General features: G+C 41.6%; 1 protein-coding gene across 2 annotated transcripts in view; it reads right to left on the bottom strand.

Moving 5' to 3' along the window:
- Positions 1-16,617, bottom strand: part of LOC126162035 (tubulin-specific chaperone E) — a 76,743-nt gene that overhangs the window by 26,440 nt on the left and 33,686 nt on the right. For both annotated transcript variants that reach the window (XR_007534986.1, XM_049918262.1), the window contains exons 4-5: positions 10,001-10,189; positions 9,720-9,867 (exon numbers count right to left, since the gene is read on the bottom strand). Coding sequence is in view for 1 of the 2 variants with exons in the window: in XM_049918262.1 (XP_049774219.1) it covers positions 9,720-9,867; positions 10,001-10,189 (337 nt within the window). In the remaining variant the exon portion in view is untranslated. The remainder of the gene's footprint in view (positions 1-9,719; positions 9,868-10,000; positions 10,190-16,617) is intronic.

The following is a 16,617-nucleotide window of genomic DNA, read 5'->3' as shown; positions in this document are numbered from 1 at the left end:
CAGGAGGGTTACAGGAATGTAGGATACATTGCAGGGAGAGTTTCCACCTGCACAATTCACAAAAGATGGTGTTGGTGGGAAGGATCCAGATGGCAAAGGCTGTGAAGCAGTCACTGAAATGAAGAATATCGTGTTGGGTGGTGTGCTCAGCAACAGGGTGGTCCAGTTGTTTCTTGACCACAGTTTGTCAGTGGCCATTCAAGTGAATAGACAGCTTGTTGGTTGTCATGCCCACGTAGAATGTAGCACAGTGGTTGCAGCTTAGCTTGTAGCTCACATGACTGGTTTCACAGATAGCCCTGTTTGAAGTGGAGGTATTGTTAGTGGTTGGTAGGTTTGATACGGACAGAGGTACTGATGTAACCACCTTTGGAGTGGAGGTCTACATTGAGAAAGACGGGTTGTTGGATTGAGTAGGACCACATGAAGCAAATTGGAGAGAAAATGTTGAGGTTCTTGAAGGCTGTGGGTAGTGTGTCCTCATCCTCAATCCATATGACGAATATGCCATCTGTGATGATGACGATGATGATGATTAGTATTAGTCTGCTGTCCTTCCCCACCAATTTAGGGGATGAGGCCTGACCGTTCACAAAATTTCCCCACTCTTGTAACACTGGTATCGGTATCTCGAGGATGGTAGGCAGGTCTCCACAATGAATCTGAAAGTGGTGAGAGGTTTAGGATTCTGAGGGTTTAGGAAGGATTCCTCTATATGGCCCATGAAAAGTTTGGCACAGGATGGTGCCACGAGGGTGGCATACCCCAAATTTGTTTATAGGTACGTCTTCAAAGGAGAAGTAATTGTGGGTGTGGATATAGTTGGTCATGGTGACTAGGAAGGATGTTGTTGGTGTGAAATCTGTCGGGCATTGGGAAAGGTAGCAATCAATAGCAGTAAGGCTATGTGCATTAGGTATGTTAGTGCAAAGGGAGATGACATGAAGAGTGATTTACCAGGATACTGTGTAGTAAAGGAATAGGAACTGTGGAGAGTAAGTGGAGGAAATGATTGGTATCTTTGGTACAGGAGGATAGGTTGCAGGTAATAGGCTGAAGGTGTTGGTCTATGAGAGCAGAGATTCTCTCACTGGGTCATAGTAACCGGCCGTAACGGGGCACCCTGAGTTGTTGGGATTATGGACTTTAGGAAGCATGTAGAAGGTAGGAGTGTAGGAAGTGGTAGGAGTGTGAAGAGAGATGGATTACGGGGAGAGTTTCTGGAATGGGCCTAAGGATTCCATTTCTGGAATGGGGCTACTGTGGCAGGGTATGGAGATGTGTGAATCTGACAGCTGGTGGAGTCCTTCTGGCAGGTAATCATTGCGGTTCAAGACAACAGGAGCACAGCCTTTGTTGGCAGGAAGTATTATACGGTCGGGATCAGTTTTTAAGTGGTGGATTGTAGTTCTTTCTGCAGATGTAGGGTTAGTTTACATATTCAGGGATCTGGGGAATGATGGCGAGGCAAGGTTTGAGGTTACTAAATTCTAGAAAGTTAACAAGGGGTGATTTGGGGGGCAGTGGGGATGGTTCACAGTTGGATGGAGGAGTGATCCGAGTCAGACAGAATTCAAAATTGGTCTTTGGTTGAGTCTGATTGGTACGGCTGGTGCCAAAAAAGTGTTGCCACTGTAGGGGCCAGGAGAAGGAGAGAAGGGTTTTAGATGTTTCTGCGAGGCTAAGGCTTTTGGGGGAATGGTTTGCGACTGTGTTTTGGGTCTGTTTATATTCTGGATTCTGAGTGGTGGTGGGAGGGAGTTTTGGAGGGTGAGGTAAATGTAGTAGTCTGCAAGACAGGGTTTGCCAACTATGAGAGGACATGGGGGAGGTTCGGAAGTTGTTGCAGAGGTGGTGGTAAGTGGTAATCCAAGGCAGGAGTAGGAAGTGAGCAGGATGGAGAGCTTTTTGAGGTGGTGTTGTGCATGTCCTTCTAGTTCCTGGAGGGCAAGCATTTCAATGTGTGTTACAGGATCCAGGAATTTTGGAGCTACATGAATACTCTGCAAATCACATTTAAGAGCCTGGCACAGGGTTCATTGAACCATCTTCACAATTCTCTATTATTCCAATCTCGTATAGCATGTGGAAAGAATGAACACTATATCTTTTTATAAGAACTCTGATTTCTCACATTTTATCATGGTGATCATTTCTCCCTATGTACATCGGTGTCAACAAAATATTTTCGTATTCGGAGGAGAAAGTTGGTGATTGTAATTTTGTGAGAAGATTCCACCGCAGTAAAAAATGCCTTTTTTTTAATGATGTCCACCCAAAATTCTGTATCATTTCAGTGACACTCTCTCCCTTATTTCGTGATAATACAAAACATGCTGCCTTTCTTTGAACTTTTTTGATGTACTTCGTCAATCCTATCTAATAAGGATCCAACATCGCACAGCAGTATTCTAAAAGAGGTGGGTTGGTTGGTTCAAAAGAGGGGGGAAGGGACCAAACTGCTAGGTCATCAGTGCCTCGTTCTGATTAAAATACTTTCACGAGGGTGGGAGTAAAGTAACTGAGACATACAAAAAACAGCTGGAAGAAAAGCAGGAGAAAACCACAAGAATGACAGAAGGGCAACAAAGAATAAAATGGACAAAATCAGACAAGAAAACCACAGAGACACGCAAGAAACACGTAAAAGAGATCAAAACAAGAAAGCAGATTACCATGGCTAGTTGACCATGAGAACAAACATGAGAAGCCAGCCACTCTGCAACACATTAAAATCTCCACCCTAAAAGCACTAGGGTGGAGGACACAAGAGGGACAAAGGACATGCGCTAAAACTTAGATCAAATGATAAAACCCACTCTCACGAATAAAACATAAAACTTAAGCTGCTGTTGAGGCACTGCAGCCCAACACCGAAGATAGGGTGCTGGGAAAGTTAAAAGTCCACCAAGAGATGGACGACCGTCATTTGTGAGCCACAGCAACACTGAGGTGGGTCCTTGCAATGGAGGAGGTAACCATGCATTAGCCATGTATGGTCAATGCGGAGGCAGCAGAGGACAACTGATTCCCTGCAAGAGGACCGTATGGAAGACTTTCGCACATTCATAGTCTCCTTAGTGACACACAGTTTGTTGTGCGTACTGTTATGTCATTCCATCACCCAAAGCTGAAAAACCCTGTGGCGTAAGAAAGAATGCAGATCAGTTTCGGAGATGCCCATCTCCAGAGGCAGTTTCTGCGTAGCCTGTTTGGCCAGCCAGCCTGTCGGCAAGTTCGTTGCCTGGGATTCCAACGTGTCCTGGGGTCCACACAAACACCACTGAACGACGGGACCATTCCAGGGCATATATGAACTCCTGAATGGACGCTACCAAAGGGTGGTAAGGGCAGCACTGGTCGATAGCTTGCAGGCTGCTCAATGAGTCAGTACACAGGAGAAATGACTCGCCTGGGCATGAGCGGACGTGCTCAAGAGTATGAAACTTCAATACTTCCTTGCTATGAATTCAACATCGGTATTCCAGCTTAAATTCTAGTCTTTATGAAAAAAAAAAAAAAAAAAATTTGCATCAAACTTTTCCATAGGATGATTGTTATGATAACCTGGTTTCTAATATATTGAAGGTGTCACAACATTCAGGACTTACCTTTAATTAATACAGATTATTATTTCCAATTATTACTGACAGAATATAAATCTATGAGCAAGTGACTTACATTGAACAGGCCTTATACAGGGTGTACATAAAGTCTGGGAACACTTTCAATTATTTATTGCACAAGAACCAAACATTGTAAAGATATCATACATATGTCATTTTTAAGAGAAACCCTTAAAAGTTAGCCCCCCCCCCCCCATGTATACCACCACAGCATAGTTTGGTACTTTGCCGATAGTCAGCGCTAGTCACAAACATGGCGAATTCAGGTGTGGAGCAAGCTTTCTGAATGTTGGAGTTCAACAAAAACAAGTGTGCTACAGCTATTCAACAGATGTTTAGAACCAAGTATGGTAAGAAGCCACCACCAAGGACGGCCATTTACCACTGTCACAACAAATTCATTATGACGGTTTGCTTGTGCCCGACAAAGAGAAGCGGACATCCCAGTGTGAGTGAAGTGAATGTGGAGTGCGTACGAGAAACATTCATAAGGAGTCCAAAGAAATCGGTGTGTCGTGCATTCCGTGCACTCAAAATGGCTCCAATGACAATGTGGAAATTCCTGCGACAGAAGCTCTCTATGAAACCATTCCAATTGCAGCTAGTGTAGAACCTCATCGACGATGACAAAGACAAGCATTTTGAATTTTATTCACAGTTGCAACAACTGAATGAGGATGGGGTTGACATTGTTGATCGCTTAATTTTTAGCGATGAAGCCACTATTCACACTAATGGGAAAGTGAACAGGCATAATTGTCGAATCTGGAGTACAAAGCATCCACATGAATGCATTGAATTTGAGCGTGATTCCCCAAAGGTAAATGTTTTTTGTGCCTTGTCACATCGAAAACCGTGCAGGCCATTCTTCTTCGCCGAGAGCACTGTCACTGAATATTCCTACCTGGACATGTTGCACCAATGGCTGATGCCTCAAACGCAATTGGACTCTCCGTTAATCTTTCAGCAGGATGGGGCACCACCCCATTTTCATCGTGAAGTTTGTGGGTACCTGAACACTGAGCTGCCGCATCGATGGATCGGCTGTGCTACACAAGGGGACAGCTGTTTCATGAAATGGCCTCCCCAATCACCAGATCTGAAATGGCCTCCCCAAAAGCCACTCCGTGTGGCTTTTTTCTGTGGAGACACATTAAAGATCTGGTGTATGTACCGCCTCTACCATGTGATGTAGCAGAGTTCAGGACAGGAGACGGGAAGCGACTGCCACTGTTGACAATGCCATGCTGGGACAGGTATGGCAAAAATTCGATGACCTAATGGGTTACTCATGGTCTGCATATCGAATGTTTGTAAAAAAAAAAACTTTCAGAGTTTCTCTTCAAAATGCAATATGTATGACATCTGTACAATGTTTAGTTCTTGTGTAATAAATAATTGAAAGTGTTCCCAGATTTCTGTACATCCTGTAATAGAACTTTAAGCATATCATATTGTAGACTGTTTCAAACAATAAGTCTTTTCATTCACAGTGAAAACCATTGTTGGCTTCTGTTCATCAGGTATGATATAAGCCATTCTAGAGTGCTGTCCTTATCCTCATCATCATCATCATCATTTAAGACTGATTATGCCTTTCAGCGTTCAGTCTGGAGCATAGCCCCCCTTATACAGTTCCTCCATGATCCCCTATTCAGTGCTAACATTGGTGCCTCTTCTGATGTTATACCTATTACTTCAAAATCATTCTTAACCGAATCCAGGTACCTTCTCCTCGGTCTGCCCCGACTCCTCCTACCCTCTACTGCTGAATCCATGAGTCTCTTGGGTAACCTTGCTTCTCCCATGCATGTAACATGACCCCACCATCTAAGCCTGTTCGCCCTGACTGCTACATCTATAGAGTTCATTCCCAGTTTTTCTTTGATTTCCTCATTGTGGACACCCTCCTGCCATTGTTCCCATCTACTAGTACCTGCAATCATCCTAGCTACTTTCATATCCGTAACCTCAACCTTATTGATAAGGTAACCTGAATCCACCCAGCTTTCGCTCCCATACAACAAAGTTGGTCGAAAGATTGAACGGTGCACAGATAACTTAGTCTTGGTACTGACTTCCTTCTTGCAGAAGAGAGTAGATCGTAGCTGAGCGCTCACCGCATTAGCTTTGCTACACTTCGCTTCCAGTTCTTTCACTATGTTGCCATCCTGTGAGAATATGCATCCTAAGTATTTGAAACCGTCCACCTGTTCTAAATTTTTTCCTCCTATTTGGCACTCAATCCGTTTATATTTCATTCCCACTGACATTACTTTCGTTTTGGAGATGCTAATCTTCATACCATAGTCCTTACATTTCTGATCTAGCTCTGAAATATTACTTTGCACACTTTCAATTGAATCTGCCATCACAACTAAGTCATCCGCATATCCAAGACTGCTTATTTTGTGTTCACATATCTAAATCTCACCCAGCCAGTCTATTGTTTTCAACATATGATCCATAAATAATATGAACAACAGTGGAGACAGGTTGCAGCCTTGTCTTACCCCTGAAACTACTCTGAACCATGAACTCAATTTACCGTCAACTCTAACTGCTGCCTGACTATCCATGTAAAGACCTTTAATTGCTTGCAAAAGTTTGCCTCCGATCCATAATCTTGTAGAACAGACAATAACTTCCTCCTAGGAACCCGGTCATATGCCTTTTCTAGATCTATAAAGCATAGATACAATTCCCTGTTCCACTCATAACACTTATCCATTATTTGCCGTAAGCTAAAGATCTGGTCCTGACAACCTCTAAGAGGCCTAAACCCACACTGATTTTCATCCAATTGGTCCTCAACTAATACTCGCACCTTCCTTTCAACAATACCTGAGAAGATTTTACCCACAACGCTGATTAAAGAGATACCTCTGTAGTTGTTACAATGTTTTCTGTTTCCATGTTTAAAGATTGGTGTGATTACTGCTTTTGTCCAGTCTGATGGAACCTGTCCCAACTCCCAGGCCATTTCAATTATCCTGTGTAGCCATTTAAGACCTGACATTCCACTGTATTTGATGAGTTCCGACTTAATTTCATCCACCCCAGCCGCTTTATTGCACTGCAATCTATTGACCATTTTTTCCACTTCCTCAAATGTGATCCCATTTCCATCATCATTCCTATACCATTCTACCTCGAAATCTGAAACATTACTGATCACATTTTCCCCTACATTGAGCAACTCTTCAAAATATTCCCTCCATCTGCCCAAGGCATCCACAGGATTCACCAGCAGTTTTCCTGACCTGTCCAAAATACTTGTCATTTCCTTCTTACCTCCCTTTCAAAGACTGCTAATTACACTCCAGAATGGTTTTCCAGCAGCTTGACCCATAGTCTCCAACCTGTTTCCAAAGTCTTCCCACGATTTCTTCTTGGATGCTGCAATTATCTGTTTGGCTGTGTTTCTTTCTTCAACATAACTTTCTCTGTCTACCTGGGTTCTGGTATGTAGCCATTTTTGATACGCCTTCTTTTTCCTTTTACAGGCTGCCTTGACTGTATCATTCCACCAAGCTGTTTGCTTCATCATACTTTTACACACTACTGTTCCAAGACATTCTTTAGCCACTTCTAGTACTGTGTCCCTGTACCTTGTCCATTCCTTTTCCAATGACTGTAATTGACTACATTCAACTAACTGGTACCTTTCTGAGATCGCTGTTATGTACTTGTGCCTGCTTTCCTTATCCTGAAGTTTCTCCACTCTTATCCTCCTACATATGGACCTGACCTCCTGCACTTTCGGCCTCACAATCCCAATTTCACTGCAGATTAAATTATGATCAGTGTCATCAAAGAATCCCCTGAATACACGTGTGTCCCTCACAGCCTTCCTGAATTCCTGATCTGTTATTATATAGTCAATGAGATATCTGGTTCCCCTGCCTTCCCAAGTATACCGGTGAATGTTCTTATGTTTAAAAAAAGGAGTTTGTGATTACTAAGCCCATACTGGCACAGAAATCCAAGAGTTGTTTCCCGTTCCTGTTGGCCTCCATATCCTCTCCAAATTTACCCATAACCTTTTCATACCCTTCTGTTCGATTTCCAATCCTGGCGTTAAAATCACCCATGAGCAGAACACTGTCCTTGTCCTTTACTCTAACAACTACATCACTGAGTGCCTCATAAAAACTATCCATCTTATCTTGATCTGTCCTTTCACAATGCGAATATACTGACACAATCCTAATTTTCTTGCTAGACACTGTCAAATCTATCCACATCAGTCATTCGTTTACATACCTCATTGCAACTACGCTGGGTTCCATTTCTTTCCTGATGTAAAGCCCTACACCCCATTGTGCTATTCCTGCTTTGACTCCTGACAGGTAGACCTTGTATTCTCCCACTTCCTCTTCTTTCTCACCCCTTACCCGAACGTCACTATCAGCTAAAACGTCCAGCCCCATCTTACTTGCAGCCTCTGCCAGCTCTACCTTCTTCCCAGAGTAGCCCCCATTGATATTAATAGCTTCCCATCTCATTACCATTTGTTTGCCAAGTCGTATCTTAGGAGTCCCTGGTTTGTCAGTTAGAGGTGGGACTACGTCATCTCCAAAGGTCCGAGGCATTTTGCTCTGATTGTTGCCAGCATCATATTTAAAGTACCAGGGAAGCGGGTTGCTAGCCTTCCTTGCCCCGAGTCCCATTGGGTTTTACCCCTAACGGGTGAGGGACTAACCGGTGGATTTGGTAGTCTTTGTCATATGAGCACAAAGGTGACCACGACTCAGAATATGTCCGAGATGCCCAGCCTTATTCCAAAGTAACTGGTATCCCGACTGTCGGGACCACTTACTTGGCCATTCCCTAATCCTGTATTTCTCAAACCGGAGATAATCAAGGAATGGTTAACTAAGTTTAAGGACTTGAAATTACGGAAGATACCTGCAACTTGGTTCCCATGATCTAATGCTTTGCTAATCTTCCGGGCAAAATTGCTTTCTAAAATCATAGTGATTTTTCAATGTCAGGATTAAAATTAATCACTCAGAATAATATTACATTTTGTAATAAAATTTTGAATTGGGATTGCAGCTACTTTCACCAATCTTGTTGATTAGACTGGAAGAATAGAAACACACCAATAGTTTGACATGTTTTCTCTTGATCCAGTTGTGATTGGATGTTTCATATCTGTTATGCCAACACATTAAAACGCATATGTTCGAAAGATTGGTTGGTTATTAGTATTAATCACATTGGTGACGGCAGAAAAAACACAAAAACAGTTGTTCACTACGCACCAAAAACATACATGTATTGATCACCTAATGGAACGTGCAAGCGAAACGTGATGTGACAAATATGGATGAAAGAATGTCAGCAATTGGCCAGCTGGAGTTTGAAAACTAACAAATACATCTCCAGGACCACACACGTGTTAAAAGCGCTGGAAATCTTAAGTAACACTGAACAATACATTTACAATACAGAACTTTTACTACAAAAGTTGCTTCTAACCTAAAAAGCAAGAGAAAAATATGACAAAATGTAATATAGGAGCATATTATATCCACCATGTAACACATTTATTGTACGTATCAAACAAAACATGGATTTCAGGCCACTGATGACGCTTCCCAAATAAAAGAAACAAAATGTGTATGGCAATATACAAACTGCCTTCATTTAGTTGCCTAGACGGTACACACTTCCACAAATTTAGAGCAACAAAGGGAAAGACGGAAAAAAGATAAATTGACCTTTATCACATCTTAAAAACCTTTAATAAATTACTCAGATTCTTTGCGAGTCATTTATTCATACAATCAGCCCTCACTATATTTGTGAATAATTTATTTAAACACTCTGATACTTAAATTGGATTAACAATGGTGTTTTGTTTAACTTATTCTTCAATATTTAATGAGTGCAAACTACAATACGTAAGTCTGATTGAACAACTGACCAAACAGCATCTGTCTTACTGTTAAGTTTTAAAATTAAATTATTATTTACCATCTGCTGTGTTGCTTTCACAACATTTTTCCATATAATTTTGTTCTGTCTGGCACAATTTAAAGCATAAAAATTATGTCTAAAAGTTTTCTGTAGCACAATACAAACCTGCAACTTATGGATATGAGGCCACATGGTGGCGCAAATCAATACATCACACCAGGAGTATGACATTTTTCCAACTATGATATGTTCCAATGATAGAAATGATGACTTCAGAGATAAAGCATCATCTGGTATCACTAAGTGATTCTCACTGAAAAATAAATAAGGAAGTTAAATAAAATAATATGTGGATGCAAGCCAAACTCAAGTTTCTTTTTATTACAGTAATCACATATAATCTTTTTTACAGTTATCATCCATCCTCTCCACACAATAAAAATTACCTAACATTCAGTATCCGCAGGAACTGTAGTTGAATAGCTATTTCGGCCACTGCTGTCCAGTTATTCAGCAGATTCCTTGAGAGATCAAGCTCCCGAATTCTTGGACATAGTTGGAATAGCTCACCTGGACTACCAGCAGTGCTCACTTGATGTTCCCTTAACCATACAACTTGAAGTTTACTGAAATCACTGTAAAAAGCAAAATTACCTGTCTATCAATAAAGATATAAAGAAAATAATTAAAACTAATCTATCAAACTAAATTACTGAGTTTCACTGCTGTGCTAATACGAAGGGTAAAAAAATACAACTAAATGTAACAGTGGGTGATGGCTGAGAATATCAAGTGATGATAAAACAGACATAATTAAGACATAATGGGAAGGGTAAAGGTGACGACTCACTGTATAGTTGAGGAGCTGAACACATTACTGCCATGAACAAAATCCCAATGAGGTAGGGAGGGGCTTCTTCTAAATGAGACTATGGGAAGTCTTGTTTGTCAACAAAGTTAGGCAATCTCTGTCTGGAAATGTTTTAGTAAGAGCTACAGTATACTGGGCAAAACACTGCTGTTAACTTTAGATGTGCCAATTATAGGCAGATAGACTCTATGAGAGAGACTTTTTAGAGCAGAGCGGATGGTAGCTGCTCAACTGGAGGTACTGTTGATGGATGGTGGGCTTTATATGGATGAAAGTTTTAATGGAGTATTGAAGAGTCAGATCTCAGTATCCATGAAAGTGGCACACTGGAATGAAGTGGATCAGGTGAAATGGACAGAGGAGAAGCTGTTGAGGAATAAGGGTACAGTATCTTATATTTGCTTCCAAATTGTAAAGATCATCAATGATCCTTAAGCACTCAAGTGATTTAGAACCTTGGGTGGCTGGGAAGGATTTGGTTATCTCTGAAGGAGGACACTTTCTGCAAGCTTAATAATGTTTTCAATTTTGTATGTGTGCCTTTCTATACTTTAACTATATGGTGTTTGGTTAACATTACTCCTTCCATTCCTTGTATTCCATACAGGATTTTTCCTGTAAAGTATTAATTTTAATTTGGACTTAATAATGTTGTAAATAGTAGAAAGATCAGTCTACTGCTTTCTCCACACCAACTAACTAGTATAAGTAGCATATTTAATTAAGGAGAGGCTCATGTGAAATGTCTCTGTGAAAATTCTTTGAACAACTGCAGCAAGATACTGTGTTTACTGTGATGACTGATGTAAATGTGAACTGTATTCTGTGCCACCCTCAATCATTTTGGTTTGGCGACTTTTAGAGCAAGTACTCATTCCTGGACAATGTTTCTAAATACATTGCTTCAATAGCAATATAATGTATCCAACAAATCCTGCCACTGGATTGTTGTTGGCTGCAACAGCTCACCTAATTTAGGCATTACTTGTGCAGCAAAGTTAAGACGCGTACCTCAATAATATGATTTCTTGTTTAATTAATGTGTGGAAAAGTGAAACCAAAATTGTGGTGTTGCTTTCATTATTAAGTAAACACAATCCAGTATTCATTAAGATTTTCAGGTTCATGAATACAAACTTGTGTGCTACCAAACAGGCAACAAAGAAGAGACTACAGAAGTCAGGTTGGTTATCTTACAAGACTGCACAGTGATAGACAGAACTTGTATTCTCAGGAATGATAGTTCAAATCCTCATATGACTAGCCAGAATTAGAAAACACCTGCTTCTCTAAAATGCTTAAGTTGAATGCTGGAATGTTTTTATTGAAAGGCCAAGGTCAATTTTCATTCAAATTCTTCCCTGGTCTGAGCTTGTTCCCTGCTCTAATGATTTCATCCTTAAAAAATTCTAAACTCTAATTTTCCTTCCTTTTCCTTCATAATTTACAAGTGGGTTATTCAAAATCAGTGTTTTGGAGGATTTTTTGTATTTTTTCTCATTCCACAGGCATGGTATTCCATTGGCTCACAGAATAAATATCCTTGAAGATGAAAATCAAGTATAAGATTTACACAGTTATGGTACAACTCATTTTATTAAGGTCTGCAGCTGGTGGATGCTGTCCGAAACCAAGAACAGCCAGTTTAGTTTTTGGAGTTCTGTTAGCAGGTGCTCAAATATCAAAATCAATATTCATCATCATAACTGATAATGAAATATGGTTCCACCAATTTGATTGAAATACAAAGTGGCAGTCAGGTACCACGAGAAATCACAAAGGTAGGTCTGTGTGAGACTTTGTCCCACACAATACAGCTGCTCGTCTTGCATCTAGGATCCAAACATCTCTTGAGGGGTCTCAAACCCAGGCACCACACTTTCCAGTTCTGGTTCCAGCTAATTTAATTTTCTTTATGAAAGTGATATAACCCAGCTATAGGCATAATTTTGAGATACTGAAAGCAAATGTGTCTGTCTTGAAACTGCTCTGAAATGAACTTCAATGTTGGTGGTACTTTACTGGAGGTTATAACATTAAGAATGCTGAAACAACGTTCCACAACAACTGCAAGTAACACGTGTTCTCACACGAGGCCATTTGACTAAATATTTAACTTAGGAGCTGTGAAAGAAACATTAGCATATCTCTTCTTTTGTACATGTGTATTACATATTTTTGTTTTTTATGACATGTTATGCCACCATGAGGATCACCTTAGTATGGATTTGTGGAATGTAAATATATCTACCTATCAATCTCTATCTTACATATGTTCAACAATATAAGGGAAAAGATAGATTGCTACTAAACATTAAGATGACATGTTGAGCTGCAGACAGGCGCAATGAAAAAACTGTTACACATTTAGCTGTTTGGCCAATGCCTTCTTCCGAAAAGGAAACAAACACACACACACACACACACACACACACACACTTATTCATACCAGCAAGCAAACCTCATGTGCACGTGTCTGCCATCTCCAACAGCTCGGACTGGATTACAACTGTCACGTTGAATGGAAGCAGTAATCTGGACAGGGTGGGGAAGGGACAGCAGGGTATGGATGGGGGGAGAGAGGACTGCTGTCTGGCAAACTGTGCAGGGACTAGAAAGAGGCATGACAAGACTGCCACCAGGTGCAGCACTGGTAGGCTGTGGGGTGGGGAGGGGGGAGGGAGCAGAAAAGGAGAGAAGCAGGAAAGAGGAAAGATGCTTGGGCACATGGACAGAATTAGGCACACAAAGTGGGTGAGGGGGCATAAATAGGGAGGAGATGATAGAGAGAGGGGCAGAAACTGTTGGGTGGAGGGTGTGGGGACAGTAGGTTACCTTTGATTCAGGCTGGGAGTGGAGAATGTAATTTAAGGATAACTCCCACTTGTGCAGTTCAGAAAAGCTGGTGTGCCTCAGGGTGGTCTACTTTTCTGTAGGGCACAGTTTGGCAGTGGCCATTCAGCCTGGTGGACAGCTGGATGGCAGTCAAACCAATATAAAAAGTTGTGCAATGGCTGCAGCAAAGCTTGTATACGACATGGCTGCTATCACAGGTGGCCAGCCTCTGATCATGTTTGACAAGCCTTTGACAGGGCTGCAATAGGAGTGCTGGGTGTGTGGATTGGGCAGGTCTTGAACCTGGGTATTTCACAGGAATGTAATCCCTGTGGCAAGGGATTGGGACTGTGAGTAGTGATGGACTAGGATGTTGTGGAGGTTGTGTTGGTGATGGAACACCACTTTAGGAGGGGTGAGAAGGATCTTGGGTAGGATGTCCCTCATTGCAGGGCATGAGGATAGATAATCAAAGCCCAGATGAAGGATGTGGTTAAGTTGTTCCTGTCTGAGGTGATATTCGATGATCAAGGGGGTACTGCTTTGTATCTGGTTCTTGGGGACAGTGGGAGGATTGGGGGAGCTTGGGGAAATGGTGCGAGAGATCTGTTTGTGGACTAGGTCTGGGGGGTAGCACCTGTCTGTGAAGGCCCTTGTGAGACCCTCAGCATACTGAGCAAGGGAATTCTTGTTACTGCAGATATGCTGTCCCCACATTGCCAGGCTGTATCAGAGGGATTTTTTGGTGTGGAGGGGATGACAGCTTTCAAAATGCAGGTACTGTTGGTGGAGGAGAGGGTCAAAGTCCAGGAAGATAGCACACTGGGTTGAGCAGGACAGGTAAAGTGGATGGGAGAGAAGGTGTTGAGGTTGTGAAGGAATGAGGATAGGGTGTCTTGGCACTTAGTCCAGATCACAAAGTTATCATCAATGAACATAAACCAGATTAGGGGTTTGGTATTTTGGGAGGCAAAGGTGATCTCTTCTAGATGGCCCATAATCAGGTTGGCATAGGAGGGTGTCGTGCAGTTGCCCATGGCTGTGCCATGGATTTGTTTTTATACCTTCCCTTCAAAGGAGAAGTAGTTGAGAGTTAGAATAAAGTTAGTAATGTGTTTGAGGAATGAGGTACTGGTTTTGGAGTCTGAAGGATGTTGGGAAAGACTGTGTTCAATAATGGGAAGACCACTGGCACAAAGGATGTTGGTGTATGTGGAAATGGCATCAATAGTGAAGAGTAGGGATTCAGGAGGTAAAGGGGTAAGGAATGTAAGGTGAGGATTGTGGAGAGTTGGTGAAAGGAGTGGTTGATATCTTTGATGTGGGAGGCTAGATTATGGGCTATTGGTTAGAGGTGTTAGTCAAAGAGGGGTGAGATTCTTTCAGTGGGGGTACAATAACCAGCTACAATGGGACATCCAGGATTGTTGGTATTGTGGATTTTGGGTATCATATAGAAAGTGGATGTGCAGGGTGTCATAGGGGTGAAGAGGGAAATGGATTCAAGGGAGAGGTTCTGGGCAAATGGTGGAGCTCTGCAAAAAATTTGTCAGAAATCAGGCAAATAAGTTAAGCTACTCTGATGGTGAGAGGAAGTGGACAAGATTTTTGGAAAATTCTTGTTTCCAGAATACAAGAAAGTAACAGCTCTTGTACGTAACCTGGCTGATTAAATTAAAGTATTGCTGTGTTACAGGTTAGCACACTGGACTCATATTCGGGAGGATAACAGTTCAAATCTGTGTCCGGCCATCCTGATTTAGGTTTTCCATGATTTCCCTAAATTGCTTCAGGCAAATGCTGGTATAGTTCCTTTGAAAGGGCATGGCCAATTTCCTTCACCATTCTTCCCTAATCCAATGGGACTGATGACCTCGCTGTTTTGTCCCCTTCCCCAAACCAACCAATCGACTGACACAGGGATAGCTTTTAAACAATGAGAGACTTAAAACGAGAAGGCCCCCGGGGTGGGATCAATTTTTTGAAACCACCTGCATGGTTATGTAGGTTAGGGACCACGGTATAAGACATCAGGTATCAAAGAACCATGATCTTGAAACCTATCAAAGAAGATGAACTGAGGAAAACTATACCACAACTGAAGTTCCAGAAATCAGCTGGTGAATTTATACTTCCTCCAATTCACACTTCCTTCAAACGGTCTAGTCCACCTGCTTACAGTAATATCAGCTGCCACAGAGGGTGCTGATACCTGGAACTACTTTCCTCTTCTGCAAAACTGATCACAGATGCAATACTATTCAGCCAATTGTGAACAAAAGCTGACACGCAGAAACACTTGGCCAGTTCGCCAGATGCAGTTACAGTTCACGCAGACCATTGGTTCACACAGCTGCAGTTCCTGTCACAGTTCATACAGTACCAGTTCGATGCAACACATAACATCATTTGCCAGTTTTATAGCCAGCTGCTATTAACATGTGATCATCAGACAGTAAACACCAATTATCAAGTTATATTTCCATCTGTGTGCCGAAACAATGACTTTTAGTTACAGCAGCTCAGGCTGAATGTCTATACATTAAATAGTTTTCTTTCATGTTAGAACAGCATATAGAACTTAAGCTACAGAGTCATACACCATCCACCCCTCAAAGCTGAGTAAACAAGTGATTTCCAAATTGGTCTATATCGATCCCCAGGAGTTGACTCCAACCTTCAAGTGGTCCATGTCAGCAGGGGAATAAAAAAGGAAGGAGTGCATTAAATGTATACCCAGTTAGGGAAATCACAATTGAAATTCCGAAGCTTGGTCCTCTGTACATCACTGTTTGTCTCATCTGATGAAAGAGACGGTGAAGTAACTTTTTTATTTTCACTCTCTTGCTCGCAACATCATTAATTACCTTTCTAGCTCCACTCAGTAAAGTACTACCCATTGTTGTTCTCCAAGGAGTGAAAAGAGTATCCAGCACTGCCCATCATGGGCCAGGAAGAGCTTCTCACTCATCTGGAGCCATTTCAATTTCTGACACTACACAACACAGCACAACAACCACTTCACAATGGCCCCATACACAAGGTTCTGTGTTACAGCACTAAGTTTGGCAGTGGTTGCACACAAAACAAGTGTGAGGAAGTAATGTCACCATGTTTGGAAATGTTGGAGGAAAGTCATTTTTTATCAAATTTTATCTTTGTAGTTACTTCAGTTGTATAGAGACATGCCAGCCATGACTTGAGGTTGAGAGGATCAATTTTGATTGCTAATGTCTTATCATATTTATCTAAATAGCTTAGTTCTTGTCCATAGGTAACTCATACTAAAGATGTCAGACTCTAAAAGTAAATGTAGACATTAGTGTTGAGTATTTAAAGGTTGGTTTCATTCCTCAC

This window comes from Schistocerca cancellata, chromosome 2, assembly GCF_023864275.1.
Source record: "Schistocerca cancellata isolate TAMUIC-IGC-003103 chromosome 2, iqSchCanc2.1, whole genome shotgun sequence".
NCBI lineage: Eukaryota > Metazoa > Arthropoda > Insecta > Orthoptera > Acrididae > Schistocerca > Schistocerca cancellata.
Note: the sequence above shows the minus strand (reverse complement) of the source record. Positions and strands in the feature narration are given on the sequence as shown.